At 43.6% G+C, this 13,553-nt stretch overlaps 1 protein-coding gene across 1 annotated transcript in view; it reads left to right on the forward strand.

Moving 5' to 3' along the window:
* LOC139265352 (cilia- and flagella-associated protein 337-like) overlaps positions 1-13,553 on the forward strand; it is a 119,221-nt gene that overhangs the window by 23,111 nt on the left and 82,557 nt on the right. The window contains exon 4 of the mRNA XM_070882325.1: positions 10,404-10,580. Within this exon, the coding sequence (XP_070738426.1) occupies positions 10,404-10,580 (177 nt within the window). The remainder of the gene's footprint in view (positions 1-10,403; positions 10,581-13,553) is intronic.

The raw sequence follows: 13,553 nt of genomic DNA on the forward strand, positions 1-13,553 counted from the left end.
TATACAGATAGTATACATGGTCTACATACATGACATCACTTCCCCCCCAAGTCTTTAATGCAAATTGACTCGTACATTGACGGTGACCTGGGCTTTGCTCTTCCTGGTTGACCATTGGAGAGTTGCTTCTAGCCTGGGTGGGTTGGTAGTGGAGGTCCCAGTGGTTTCTGGTTGTGAGTCCATGACTACTCCATTCTCCCCCCCCTCCCCCCACACACAGAGATCATGCTAATGGCCCATTACATGCAAGTTGCTTTTAAGTTCATCACATGGGTTTTACATATACATCTTGGTACATTTGTTGGGTGGATTACAGTTGCGTTTCTTTTTGTGTGGTACATTTATATGATCAGTACAGGTATATCAGTACAGGTACACAAGGACAATCTAGTTCCAGCACGGCCGGATGAGATCCCGATTGTCTGGTGGCGGCGCAGCGCCCCATGCTAGTGGGTATGTGGGCGAGGTGAGCTCATTTTGCTCGAGTTGCTGGAGCTCAGGGCTCTTGCTGTTACTCCTAGTGTCGGGCAGGCCCAAAGACAGCTGATGTGTCTGTGACCTCCCTGTCCTTTTCGTTTGCACGTGTCGCTACTGCTCCCTGGGAAGCAGTCTGTGCGAGTGAGCGTTTCGTCTAAGCGACGGTGGGGCTGCCTCCTCTAATCTCGCAGTTCACAGGGGACTGCTGACTCACTTTCGTTGAGGGCACTGTTGTGAGCACTCTCTAGTTTGGGATCCTGGCTGGTCCAGGTCCCGTTCGGAGGAGCCATTGCGGGTGACCCTTCGCTCTTGGGCATTGCCGTGGTGGCGAGTGGGTTTGTGGGCTGCGCCTTTTCCACCCGGGTGGTGGGCGACAGTTTCTGACTGCGAGCATAGGCGCAGTTTACTGTTTCTGGCCCGTGGCGGTTCATGCCATCGGGTGCCTGCAGTGTTAAACCGATCTGAGACAGGGTATCGCTACCGGTGCCACTGCTCTCCGGGGATCGTTTACTCTGCGGCTTGTCTACTTCTGTCAGCTGTGGGGACACTTTATGATACATCGTTCTGGTCTCGGGGACGCAGGCTACAGCATTGGATAGCCCGCTGGACCTGTATACGACCATTAGGTGTTCGCCCGCTACATTGGCTGACATCGCTCAACAACATTTTGCTCGTTACAGCTGGGCTTTTACATTGGTTACCAATTTCAAGCAGTTCATTCAAAAATGGCGGGTTGCTGGCCTCCTTTAAAATGGCCTTACTACTTTTAACCCAATCATCTTCCTTGCATGGACCCACGTGTCGTTGTTCCATTAGCGCTGCACCTCGTGGTTTGGACGCCATATCTTTGCCCTGTCCATGATGTCAACTGCCGCAATCTTCTTTCCCAGAGATTCTGCCACCAAAGCTGGGAAGGCGCCTTCGGATCCAATCTTACTCCCCAAGAGTCCTGCCACTGAAACCGGAAAGGTGCGTTCAGGTCGTTCGGACGGATCATCGCCACACAGTCGTGATGAGCGGTCTGTGCCTCGGGGGCTGCGCGGATCTGCTCTCCAGTGCCTGGTCCAAACGAAGGTGGGGGCTTGCTCTGGCACTGAGCATGGGGGACGTCGATTGTTGGAGGGATGAAGTCTTCCCAGTTCCAATGAATCATCCCCATCCATCTTCTTCCAAGTAGCATTGGTCCATCACCTGAAACAATCCACAATGGTAAATTGTGCACCGCGTCATCATGGGATCCACTTACATCCGCACTACCAACAACTGATATCAGTTCCTTGGTGTAGGTGCGCAGCTTTGCCTGAACCGGGACCAACTTGGCTCATTCAGCTTGATCATTCCATAGCCTCTCAAAGGCTTTCTGGCTCATTACTGACTGACTTGCCCCCGTGTCCACTTCCATGAAGACTGCAGCGCCATTTATCTTGACTTCCATTATCACTGGAGGACAATCTGTGGTGCAGGTATATACTCAATACACTTCGTCCTGGGACTGAACAGCCTCTCTAGCCATCTCCTCGTAATCTGCGCTGGATTCACAGTCATTTGCTGACTCCTGTTCCACGTGGTGAGTCACAGCTCTTTTGCACATTCGCTGCAGGTGGCCCTTTGTGCTGCAGCCTTTGCACACATAGTCTCTGAACTGACACTGATGAGCCCTGTGATTACCTCCACAACGCCAGCATGGTGCTACTCAACTTACGTTTGCACCCCTTGGCGGACTCTGAGTTAAAGGACTCGGGGGGCCTGTATGCTCTTCCCTGGGCAGATTCACGTTCAACAGTTCTGCCTGTGAAAGGCGCTATTCTATTTACAGTACTTGCCGGGTTTGAGTCCTGGGAGTGAGTCATCATCTGCTTGGAGCTGCAGCTTGAGATCATGAACGCCTGGCTGATGCTGATGGCTTCTGCAGAGTGACGGTGGTTTCGGCAGGCAGTAGTCTGTGAAGAAGGGCCTCATGACCGATGCCAATTACGAAGCTGTCCCGCAATGCATCAGCGAGGGATGCACCGAATTCACACGGTCCTGCCAGCTCCTGAGGTCGGCAGCGTACTTCGTGATTTCCTGGCCCTCGGGGCAGTGGTGTGTATAAAATTGATGCCTGGCCATGAGGATGCTCCCCTTCGGTTTGAATTGGTCCCGAATTAGCACTTTCAGCTCCTCGTATGACTTGGTCGTTGTTTTCTTTGGTGCAAGCAAGTCCCTGACGAAGCCATAGAACGCAGGCCCACAACTGGTCAACAGGATCGCTCTGCGCTTATCTGCCAGTGTGGCCGATCATCGCTTACCAGGTCGTTTGCTACAAAATATTGATCAAGCCGCTCCGTAAAGGCTTCCCAATCTTCACTCTCTGGGAACTTTTCTAATGCACCAACGTTAGTCATTTTTGCGTGAAAGTTCGTAATCTCGTCGCCAGTTGTTATGTCTTTAATACTCTTATGAATGACTCCACAAGGCCTAGCATTGTGCTTGAGCTGTTGTGACCTTAGTCCCATTTATTGTAACTCCAGAGTGAGGCACAAGCATGGTGGGCAGCCTTTTATACTGGATCCTGCACACCTATGAGGTTGACCCTCAGGTCTCCCACCGCAGTGCCCTCTGGTGGCACACCTTATGTGACTATACAGTTAGTATACTTGGTCTACATACATGACAACACCTATGTTCAATTTCTCCGCTTCTCTCTCCTTAAAGACCCTTCTTAAAACCTACCTCTTTGATCAAGCTTTTAGTCACCCAACCTAATCATAAAATCATAGAATAGCACAGCACAGCACATTATAGATGGCCCATCAAGTCTGCGGCAGTTCTTTCGAAGAGCAATCCAGTTAGTCCCATTCCCTTGCTCTTTCCCCATATCCCTGCAATTTTTTTCTCTTTCAGGTATTTATCTAATAGCTAATGGCCCTGAAAGTCCGGCCTCGCCGGGTCCGTACGGAGTGTGTATGGACCCAGGAAGGCATCGGAAAAGCTGGATTTCGACACGCAATGCACATGCACTGAAAATCGGCTTTTCCGATCTGTCAAGTTCCTGGCTTGACAGATGGCCACATCTCGGGAGCGAGGACATTCTCATGGCAGAGATTGGGCTATTCGCATAGCCTACTTTTACCAGCATAAGAGTTTAAAAACATATCAAAAACATATTAAAATAAAATTTAAAAATACATATTTATGTTAAAAATCCTGCCCACTGATATAATTTTATTTTAAACTATAATTTAAAAAATTTTTAAATCGGCAAATTTTTTTTTTCAAAAATATTTCTATCAACTTTAATTTCTATAATTTATATATGTGAGGTATTTTTTTAATGTTTTATGTAGTGTTTGGGGGTGTTTCTCATTCATGGTAATAGGAGTTTCGGACTTATGAAACTCCTATTACTATGAATGAGAAAATACTTTACTGTGATTGGGTGTCCAGGCCCACGTGACTCCTACGGACATCCCAACATGAATACGCTCCGTTGCGCAAGAAGAGGAAGGCTCGAGTCCAGGATCTCTAGTGAGCGTTCAACCAAAAGGGAAGTGCGTATCTTTTGTCCTATTTTTAGTTGAACGCCCGCGGGAAGAAGAAACTGGGATTTCAGGGCCAATATCTCCTTATTTGTCCTTTCTATCAATTTATGTGTTATTGCACTTCTGTGAAGCACCTAGGGATGATTTCCTATGAAGAAATATAGGCTTGCATTTATATAGCGCCTTTCATAACCACCAGACATCTCAAAGCACTTTACAGCCAATAAAGTACATTTGGAGTGTAGTCACTGTTGTAATGTGGGAAACGCAGCAGCCAATTTGCACAAACATCAATGTGATAATGACCAGATAATCTGTTTTGTTATGTTGGTTGAGAGATCAATATTGGCCAGGGCACCTTGGATAATAGTGCCATGGGATCTTCAAAATAGTGCCGTGGGATCTTTTAAATCTATCTGAGAGAGCAGACGGGGCCTCGGTTTAACATCTCATCCGAAAGACAGCCCCTCCAATAGGGCAGCACTCCCTCAGCACTGCACTGCCAGCCTAGATTTATGTGCTCAAGTCCCTGGAGTGGGACTTGAACCCACAACCTTCTGACTTAGAGGCGACAGTGCTATCCACTGAGCCACAGCTGACACTGGTGCTATATAAATGCAAGTTGTTGTTGTTGCACTTCTCAGGATGCACCTGAAAGCTGCATTATTGAGTTACCACTTTGGGGGAATGGAAACTTTAAAAGTCAGGGCTTTGTGTGATGCAGAATCATCGAATTTTACAACACAGAAGGCGGCTACGCAACCCATTGCGTCTGTGCTAGCTTTTTGAAAGAGTTATTGGCTTAGTTATAGTCCCCTGCTCTTTCCCAATACCCTGTTATTTTTTTTCAAATCTTAATCAACTTCCAATAAAGCTAAAAACTATTATGGAATTTGCTTCTATCACTGTTTCTGGTATTGCATTCCATGTCCTAATAAATCGCTGTCTGAAAGAAATCTCCCAGCCTCTCCATTTGTTTTTTGCCGTTAAATGTATGTCATCTATTTACTGACTCAGTGAAACTATTTTTACCTTATTTACCCTTATCAAAACTTTTCAGAACTTTGAACACATTTATCAATTATTTTCTTAAACCTAGACAAGCCCCGTATTCTCTAGTCTTTCTACATAACTAAAACCTCTCATCTCTAGTATCATTCTATTGAATCTCTTCTGTACCCTCTCCCTTGCCTTGCCATCCTCGGTAAAGTAGGGCACCCAAAACTTGATACAATTTTCTAACTGCAACTTAACCAGTGACTTTTTTTTTAAGTATCTAGGCTTAGCACTACCTCATTTTGCTTTTGTATTTGATGCCCTATTTAAAAAGCCTACTATTCCATTTCTTTTACAATTTTAATTGTTCTTCCACTTTTAAAGATTTGTATGTCTAAACCCCAAAGTATGTTTGCTATCCAAGCCTTGGAGAATGAATAAAAATTTCACAATTTTAGAAGATGTTTAGTTCAGTTCTGAAATTATATAAATTGAGAATACTAATACTAAAACAACTCACAGATGTACTATCCTTTAAATAACTAAAAAATGAAAACTAATATTCTAAGATTTCCATTTTAGTCATTATGGAGAAATGCAATGAGAATTAACATTGTTTGGACTAATTAGGAAATACTGTACTAGGTATTTATAATCTATTAATAAAAATTCATATGCTTGGTATATAGTTGATATTTTGTGGAATTCTAAAATGCATTTTTTCTATACTGAAAAGACCTCAACATTATTTATTGAGTCTATATCATGGGCAATTGATTGGGCTTTTATGGATTAAGCAATATTTTTTTATTAATTAAATATTAGTATCAGCTGTCTCAGTGGATATTACTTTTGCCTCCCAGTCAGAAGGATTTGAGCACATAATCTGGGCTGACATGTTAGTACAGTACTGAGAAGTCCTGCCTTTCAGATCAAATCTCCCATTTGTTCATTCAGAACAATGTAAAAGTTCCCCTGGCACTATTCACAGAAGAGGTGTCTTGGTCAACATTCATCTCATTTGCTATTTGTGGGACATGGCTGTGTGCAATTGGCTGCTGTGTTTGCTCAACTATCAATAGCAACTCAACTAATAATAGTAACACAATTTCTAAATTCGCAGATGACACCAAATTTGGGGGTGGGGGGAGTGCGTGGGGATAGTCAATACTGAGGAGGACTGCAACAAATTACAGGAGGACATTAATAAACTTTCAGTAAGGGCATATAATTGGCAAATGATTTTCAACACAGAAAAATGTGAGGTATTACATTTTGGTAGGAAAAATAGGAAGGTCACGTATTACTTGGAGGGTGTGAGTCTAGGTTGGGTCAAGGAACAAAGGGATCTTATAGTACAAATACACAAATCACTAAAAGTTGCGACACAGGTTAGCAAGGCCATAAAAAAAAAAGCAAACCAAGCACTGGGGTTCATTTCCAGAGGTATAGAATTGAAAAGTAGGAAAGTTATGCCAAACCTATATCGAACCTTGGTTAGACCACACTTAGAATATTGCGTACAGTTCTGGTGACCATATTATAAAAAGGATATAACAACAACAACAACTTGTAATTATATAGCACCGTTAACGTAGTGAAACATCCCAAGGTGCTTCACAGGAATAAAAAATTATGGGCATATTATGAGATAAAAAATTTGACACCAAGCTGCATAAGGAGAAATTAGGGTAGGTGATCAAAAGCTTGGTCAAAGAGATACTTTTTAAGGAACATCTTGAAGGAGGAAAGAGAGGTAAAGAGGCGGAGAGGTTTAGGCAGGTAATTCCAGAGTTTAGGGCCTAGGCAACAGAAGGCACAGCCACCAATGGTTGAGCGATTATAATCAGGGATGCTCAAGAGGGCAGAATTAGAGGAGTGCAGACATCTTGGGGGTTGTGGGGCTGGAGGAGATTACAGAGATAGGGAAGGGCGAGGCCATAGAAGGATTTGAAAATGAGGATGCGAATTTTGAAATTGAGGCGTTGCTTAACGGGAACCAATGTAGGTCAGCGAACACAAGGGTGATGGGTCAGCGGGACTTGGTGAGAGTTAGGATACAGACAGCCGAGTTTTGGACCACCTCTAGTTTACATAAGGTAGAATGTGGGAGGCCAGCCAGGAGTACGTTGGAATAGTTAAGTCTAGAGGTAACAAGGGCATGGATGAGGGAGGGCTTCAGCAGCGGATGAGATGAGGCAAGGGCGGAGACGGGCGATGTTACGGAGGTGAAAATAGGTGGTCTTAATAAAGCTGCGGAAAGCAAACCAAGCACTAGGATTTATTTCTAGAGGTGTAGAATTAAAAATTAGGGAAGTTATGCTAAACCTGTATCGAACCTTGGACCACACTTATACTGCGTGAAGTTCTAGTTTCCATATCATAAGGATATAGAGGTACTGGCGAGGGTACAGAGAAGATTTGCAAGGATGATACCAGAAATGCGAGGGTATACATATCCAGAAAGGATGAACAGGTTGGGTCTCTTCTAGTCAAAAAGGAAGGCTCAGTGGTGACCTAATGGAGGTCTTCAAAATTATGAAAGGTTTTGATAGAGTGGATACAGATAGAAAGTTTCCATTTGTGGGGAAGAGGCCGTTAATATAAGATAGTCACCAAGAAATCTAAGGGAATTCAGAAGTAACTTCTTTCCCAAAGAGTAGTGAGAATGTGGAACTCGCAACTAAAGGGAGTGGTTGAAGCGAATAGCATAGATGTATTTAAGGGAAGGCTAGACAAGCATATGGGGAAGAAGGGAATAGAGGGTTATGCTGATAGATTTAGATGAGGAAAGACGGGAGGAGGCTTAGAACATAAGAAATAGGAGCAGGAGTAGGCCACCTGGCCCCTCGAGCCTGCTCCACCATTTAATAAGATCATGGCTGATCTGATCATGGACTCAGCTCTACTTACCTGTCCGCTCCCCTTAATCTTTTATTCCCTTAGCGCTCAAAAATCTGTCTATCACCGCTTTAAATATATTCAATGACCCAGCCTCCACAGCTCTCTATGGCAGAGAATTCCATAGATTTACAACCCCCTGAGAGAAGAAATTCCTCCTCATCTCAGTTTTAAATGGGCGGCCCCTTATTCTGAAACTATGTCCCCTAGTTTTAGTTTCCCCTATGAGTGGAGATATCCTCTCTGCATCCACCTTGTCTAGCCCCCTCATTATCTTGTATGTTTCGATAAAATCACCTCTCATTCTTCTGAACTCCAATGAGTATAAGCCCAACCTACTCAACCTATTTTCATAAGTCAACCCCCTCATCTCCGGAATCAACCTAGTGAATCTTCTCTGAACAGCCTCCAATGCAAGTATATCCTTCCTTAAATACGGAGACCAAAACTGTATGCAGTACTCCAGGTGTGGCCTCACCAATTCTTCCCCTTTTTGTTGTAGCAGGACTTCTCTGCTTTTATACTCTATCCCCCTTGCAATAAAGGCCAACATTCCATTTGCCTTCCTGATTACTTGCTGTACCTGCATACTAACTTTTTGTGTTTCATGCACAAGGACTTCCTAGTCCCTCTGTACTGCAGCACTTGGCAATTTTTCTCCATTTAAATTATAATTTGCTTTTCTATTTTTTCTGCCAAAGTGGATAACCTCACATTTTCTCACATTATACTCCATCTGCCAAATTTTTGCCCACTCACTTAGCCTGTCTATATCCCTTTGCAGATTTTTTGTGTCCTCCTCATAATTTGCTTTCCCACCCATCTTTGTACCATCAGCAAACTTGACAACATTACATTTGGTCCCTTTATCCAAGTCATTAATATAGATTGTAAATAGTTGAGGCCCCAGCACCGATCCATGCGGCACCCCACTAGTTACTGTTTGCCAACTGGAAAATGACTCATTTATCCCGACTCTTTGCTTTCTGTTAGTTAGCGAATCCTCTATCCATGCTAATATATTACCCCTAATCCCGTGAACTTTTATCTTGTGCGGTAACCTTTTATGTGGCATCTTATCGAATGCCTTCTGGAAATTCAAATATACCACATCCACTGGTTCCCCCTTATCCACCCTGTTCGTTACATCCTCAAAGAATTCCAGCAAATTTGTCAAACATGATTTCCCTTTCATCAAACCATGCTGACTCTGCTTAATTGAATTATGCTTTTCCAAATGTCCCGCTATTGCTTCCTTAATAATGGACTCCAGCATTTTCCCAACGACAGTGGTTTGGCCAACTGGTCTATAGTTTCCTGCTTTTTGTCTGTCTCCTTTTTTAAATAGGGCCGTTACATTTGCGGTTTTCCAATCCGCTGGGACCGCCCCAGAATCCAGGGAATTTTGATAGCTCACAACCAATGCATCCACTATCTCCTCAGCCACTTCTTTTAAGACCCGAGGATGTAAGCCATTAGGTCTTGAGGCTTGAGTGGAGCATAAGCACTGGCATGGACTGGTTGGGCCGAATGACCTGTTTCTCTGGCTGTGTATCCTATGTAATCCTATGTAAAGTAACTGCCAAACGTTTACCATTGATACATGCACGTTCTTTCTTTAACTGAAATAGAGGGCTCAATTTTCCCCAGTGATTTGTGCCGTTTTTTAGGAGCAGGCTGCTTTTTCTGGCCTAACTTAAAAATCCACAGTTTCTCCAATCAATTTGCACCAGTGTAACTCATTTAGTTTTGATTTTTTTAAAGTATTTTTTTCATCCAAAGGGGGCGTAACCAGCCACCTACGCCAATTCTGGCCATTTAGTGAACTTGGGCCAGCTGATAGTTACTCCATTTCTGCTTAGGCCAGCGTATGTGGCCTCTCCAGAAAACCCTTGCCGAGAGTTAAAGAAATCGGCGCAAGTAAGTAAATCCGAGGCCATTCGGCCTGGACTCGGGGCCGGAAGCAGACCGGGAAGGCACTCGGGGCCAGGAGAGGGCCGTCGGGGGAGGGAGTGGAAGGATCGGCAAGCCCTTCAGCCTGGGCTAGGGACGGGGAGCGGACCGGGAAGGCATTCACTCGGGGCCAGGAGAGGGTCGGTGGAGGAGGGAGCGGATGGACCGGCAAGCCCTTCGGTTGGACCAGGAAGGCACACGGGGCCAGGGTCTGGAGCGCTTCTCTGTAAACCCTGTAGAATAGAAATTTAAAATTGCACACTTACCTTAAGCTGCTGTGCCCGCTTGAGATCCCGGTCCCAGTCTGGAGGCCTCTCGATTGCCAACTCAGAGCTGTACTGTGCATGCGCGTCAAAAATGTAAGTTTTTTTCCCGCGCATGCGCAGAAGGCCCGGCTGCGTTTTTTGGCATAGACAGTAGGCGTAACTCTGGCAATACGCCAGAAAATGGTTTAGGCAAAATTGAGCCCACAGTAATTGTTCAATCCTATGTGTTATGTTTGGAAACTCTGTCACATGCTACACATTAAAGCCATTTTCTATGTTCTATTTTAAGGTAGCAGTTGCATTTACCAGTAAGGAGATTTGCTTTTATGATCTTAATTCCAAAGAAGAATTTTCCTGTCAGTATAAACTTCATGGATTATTCAATACTTTGATTTGTATGCATTATTGGTATAACCCAGAAGATGGAAATGAAGCAGTTCTCACCTTTGGTAACGTTTGTGGAGAGGTAAATTGCGCTAATCACAAATTATTCTAGGGATTTGGACTATTTTAATCATAATGATCAATGAATTTCATTCAACTATTTAATACTCTCTGAACATTTCTACATTCATTTTTGTTTGTGATTGGCTTATAGTGAGACCCTGTTTACTTCCAATTGGATTTCATTGATTCAAAATAAATATTCCTACATAAGGTTACACCAATACAAAATTAAGTGGCAAGAAGTTACACCAAGTGATGCCACACTTCAGACTGTTCTTACATTAGGTCATATAACTCTTTGGGGTTATTGTTCTTGTACCTCTGGTTTAAGTTTTCTGCTGCTTATTAGTTTCTGTTTCTTCATTGCCAGTGAACACTCTATCCACCACCATTTCTTCAGTTCTCTCTGTTTGCAGCTTTCCTTTTTCAGCATAAAGGCAACTTGTTTTTTGTATCACAAAAGTGGAAAAACTGCAGTCTTTCTGTGGTTTCAAATAAAAAATTTGAGGAAAAATGAATTTCAGTAAATGTGACATTACCGTGAGGAGAAGTAGTCTTAATTAATTCAAGTGGTCTTCTGAACCACTCATTTTTTAATGTTAGTAAATATGAGGACAGCCCTTTCTTCACTAAAGTTAAAGATTTTACTTGCATTCTCATGCTGATGTGTGGTACTTGGCCTTTATGTGCCTGAGTGCAGAATGTTGCAAAGCCAGCTGTATAGAAACATAGGTCATTCTGCCCTTCGAGCCTGCACCACCATTCAATACGATCATGGCAACTTCAGTATCCCATTTGTGCTTTCTCTCCATACCCCTTGATCCCTTTAGCCATAAGGGCCACATCTAACTCCCTTTTGAATATATCTAACGAACTGGCCTCAACAACTTTCTGTGGTAGAGAATTCCACAGGTTCACAATTCTCTGAGTGAAGAAGTTTCTCCTCCTCTCGGTCCTAAATGGCTTACCCCTTATCCTTAGACTGTGACCCCTGGTTCTGGACTTCCCCAACATCGGGAACATTCTTTCTGCATCTAACCTGTCCAATCCTGTCAGAATTTTATATGTTTCTATGATATCCCCTCTCATTCTTCTAAATTCCAGTGAATATAAGCCTAGTCGATCCAGTCTTTCTTCATATGTCAGTCCTGCCATCCCGGGAATCAGTCTGGTGAACCTTCGCTGCACTCCCTCAATAGCAATAATGTCCTTCCTCAGATTAGGAGATCAAAACTGTCCACAATATTCAAGGTGTGGCCTCCCCAAGGCCCTGTACAACTGCAGTAAGACCTCCCTGCTCCTATACTCAAATCCTCTCGCTATGAAGGCCAACATGCCATTTGCCCTCTTCACCGCTTGCTGTACCTGCATGCCAACTTTCAGTGATTGATGTCTCATGACATCCAGGTCTCGTTGCACCTCCCCTTTTCCTAATCTGTCACCATTCAGATAGTATTCTGCCTTCCTGCTTTTGCCACCAAAGTGGATAACCTCACATTTATCTACATTATACTGCATCTGCCATGCAAGTCACCCTACAGCCTCTTAGCATCCTCCTCGCAGCTCACACTGCCACCCAGCTTAGTGTCATTTGCAAACTTGGAGATCTACATTCAATTCCTTTGTCTAAATCATTAATGTATATTGTAAATAGCTGGGGTCCCAGCACTGAACTTGCGGTACCCCACTAGTCACTGCCTGCCATTCTGAAAAGGACCCGTTTATTCCTACTCTTTGCTTCCTGTCTGCCAACCAGTTCTCCATCCACAGCAATACATTACCCCTAATAACATGTGCTTTAATTTTGCACACTAATCTCTTGTGTGGGACCTTGTGAATGTGGTGTATTTGGCCTTTTGAAAGTCCAAATATACCACATCCACTAGTTCTCCCTTGTCCACTCTACTAGTTGCATTTTCAAAAAATTCTAGGAGGTTTGTCAAGCATGATTTCCCTTTCATAAATCCATGCTGACTTGGACCGATCCTGTCACTGTTTTCCAAATGCGCTGCTATTACATCTTTAATAATTGATTCCAACATTTTCCCCACTATCGATGTCAGGCTAACCGATCTATAATTCCCTGTTTTCTCTCTCCCTCCTTTTTTAACAAGTGGGGTTACATTAGCTACCCTCCAATCCATAGGAACTGATCCAGAGTCTATAGAATGTTGCAAAATGACCACCAATGCATCCACTATTTCGAGGGCCACTTCCTTAAGTATTCTGGGATGCAGACTATCAGGCCCTGGGGATTTATCGGCCTTCAATCCGATCAATTTTGCTAACACAATTTCCTGACTAATAAGGATTTCCTTCAGTTCTTCTTTCTCGCTAGACCCTCGGTCCCCTAGTATTTCCGGAAGGTTATTTGTGTCTTCCTTAGTGAAGACTGACCAAAGTATTTGTTCAATTGGACTACCATTTCTTTGTTCCCCATTATAAATTCACCTGATTCAGACCGCAAGAGACTTACATTTTTCTTCTCTAATCTTTTTCGCTTCACATATCTATAGAAGCTTTTGCTGTCAGTTTTTATGTTTCCTGCAAGCTTACTTTCATACTCTATTTTCCCCTTCCTAATTTGTCCTCCTCTGTTGAATTCTAAATTTCTTCAGTCCTCAGGTTTGCTGCTTTTTCTGGCCGATTTATACGCCTCTTCCTTGGATTTACCACTATCCTTAATTTCCCTTGTTAGCCACAGTTGAGCCACCTTCCCCATTTTATTTTTGCGCCAGACAGGGATGTACAATTGTTGAAGTTCATCCATGTGATCTTTAAATGTCTGCCATTGCCTATCCACCGTCAACCCTTTGAGAATCATTTGCCAGCCTATCCAAGCCAATTCACATCTCATAGTATCGAAGTTACCTTTCTTTAAGTTCAGGACCCTCGTCTCTGAATTCACTATGTCACTCTCCATTTTAATGAAGAATTTTACCATATTATGGTCACTCTTCCCCAAGGAGCCTCGCACAATGCGATTGCTAAT

The sequence above is a fragment of the Pristiophorus japonicus genome, chromosome 6 (genome assembly GCF_044704955.1).
Source record: "Pristiophorus japonicus isolate sPriJap1 chromosome 6, sPriJap1.hap1, whole genome shotgun sequence".
Lineage (NCBI taxonomy): Eukaryota > Metazoa > Chordata > Chondrichthyes > Pristiophoridae > Pristiophorus > Pristiophorus japonicus.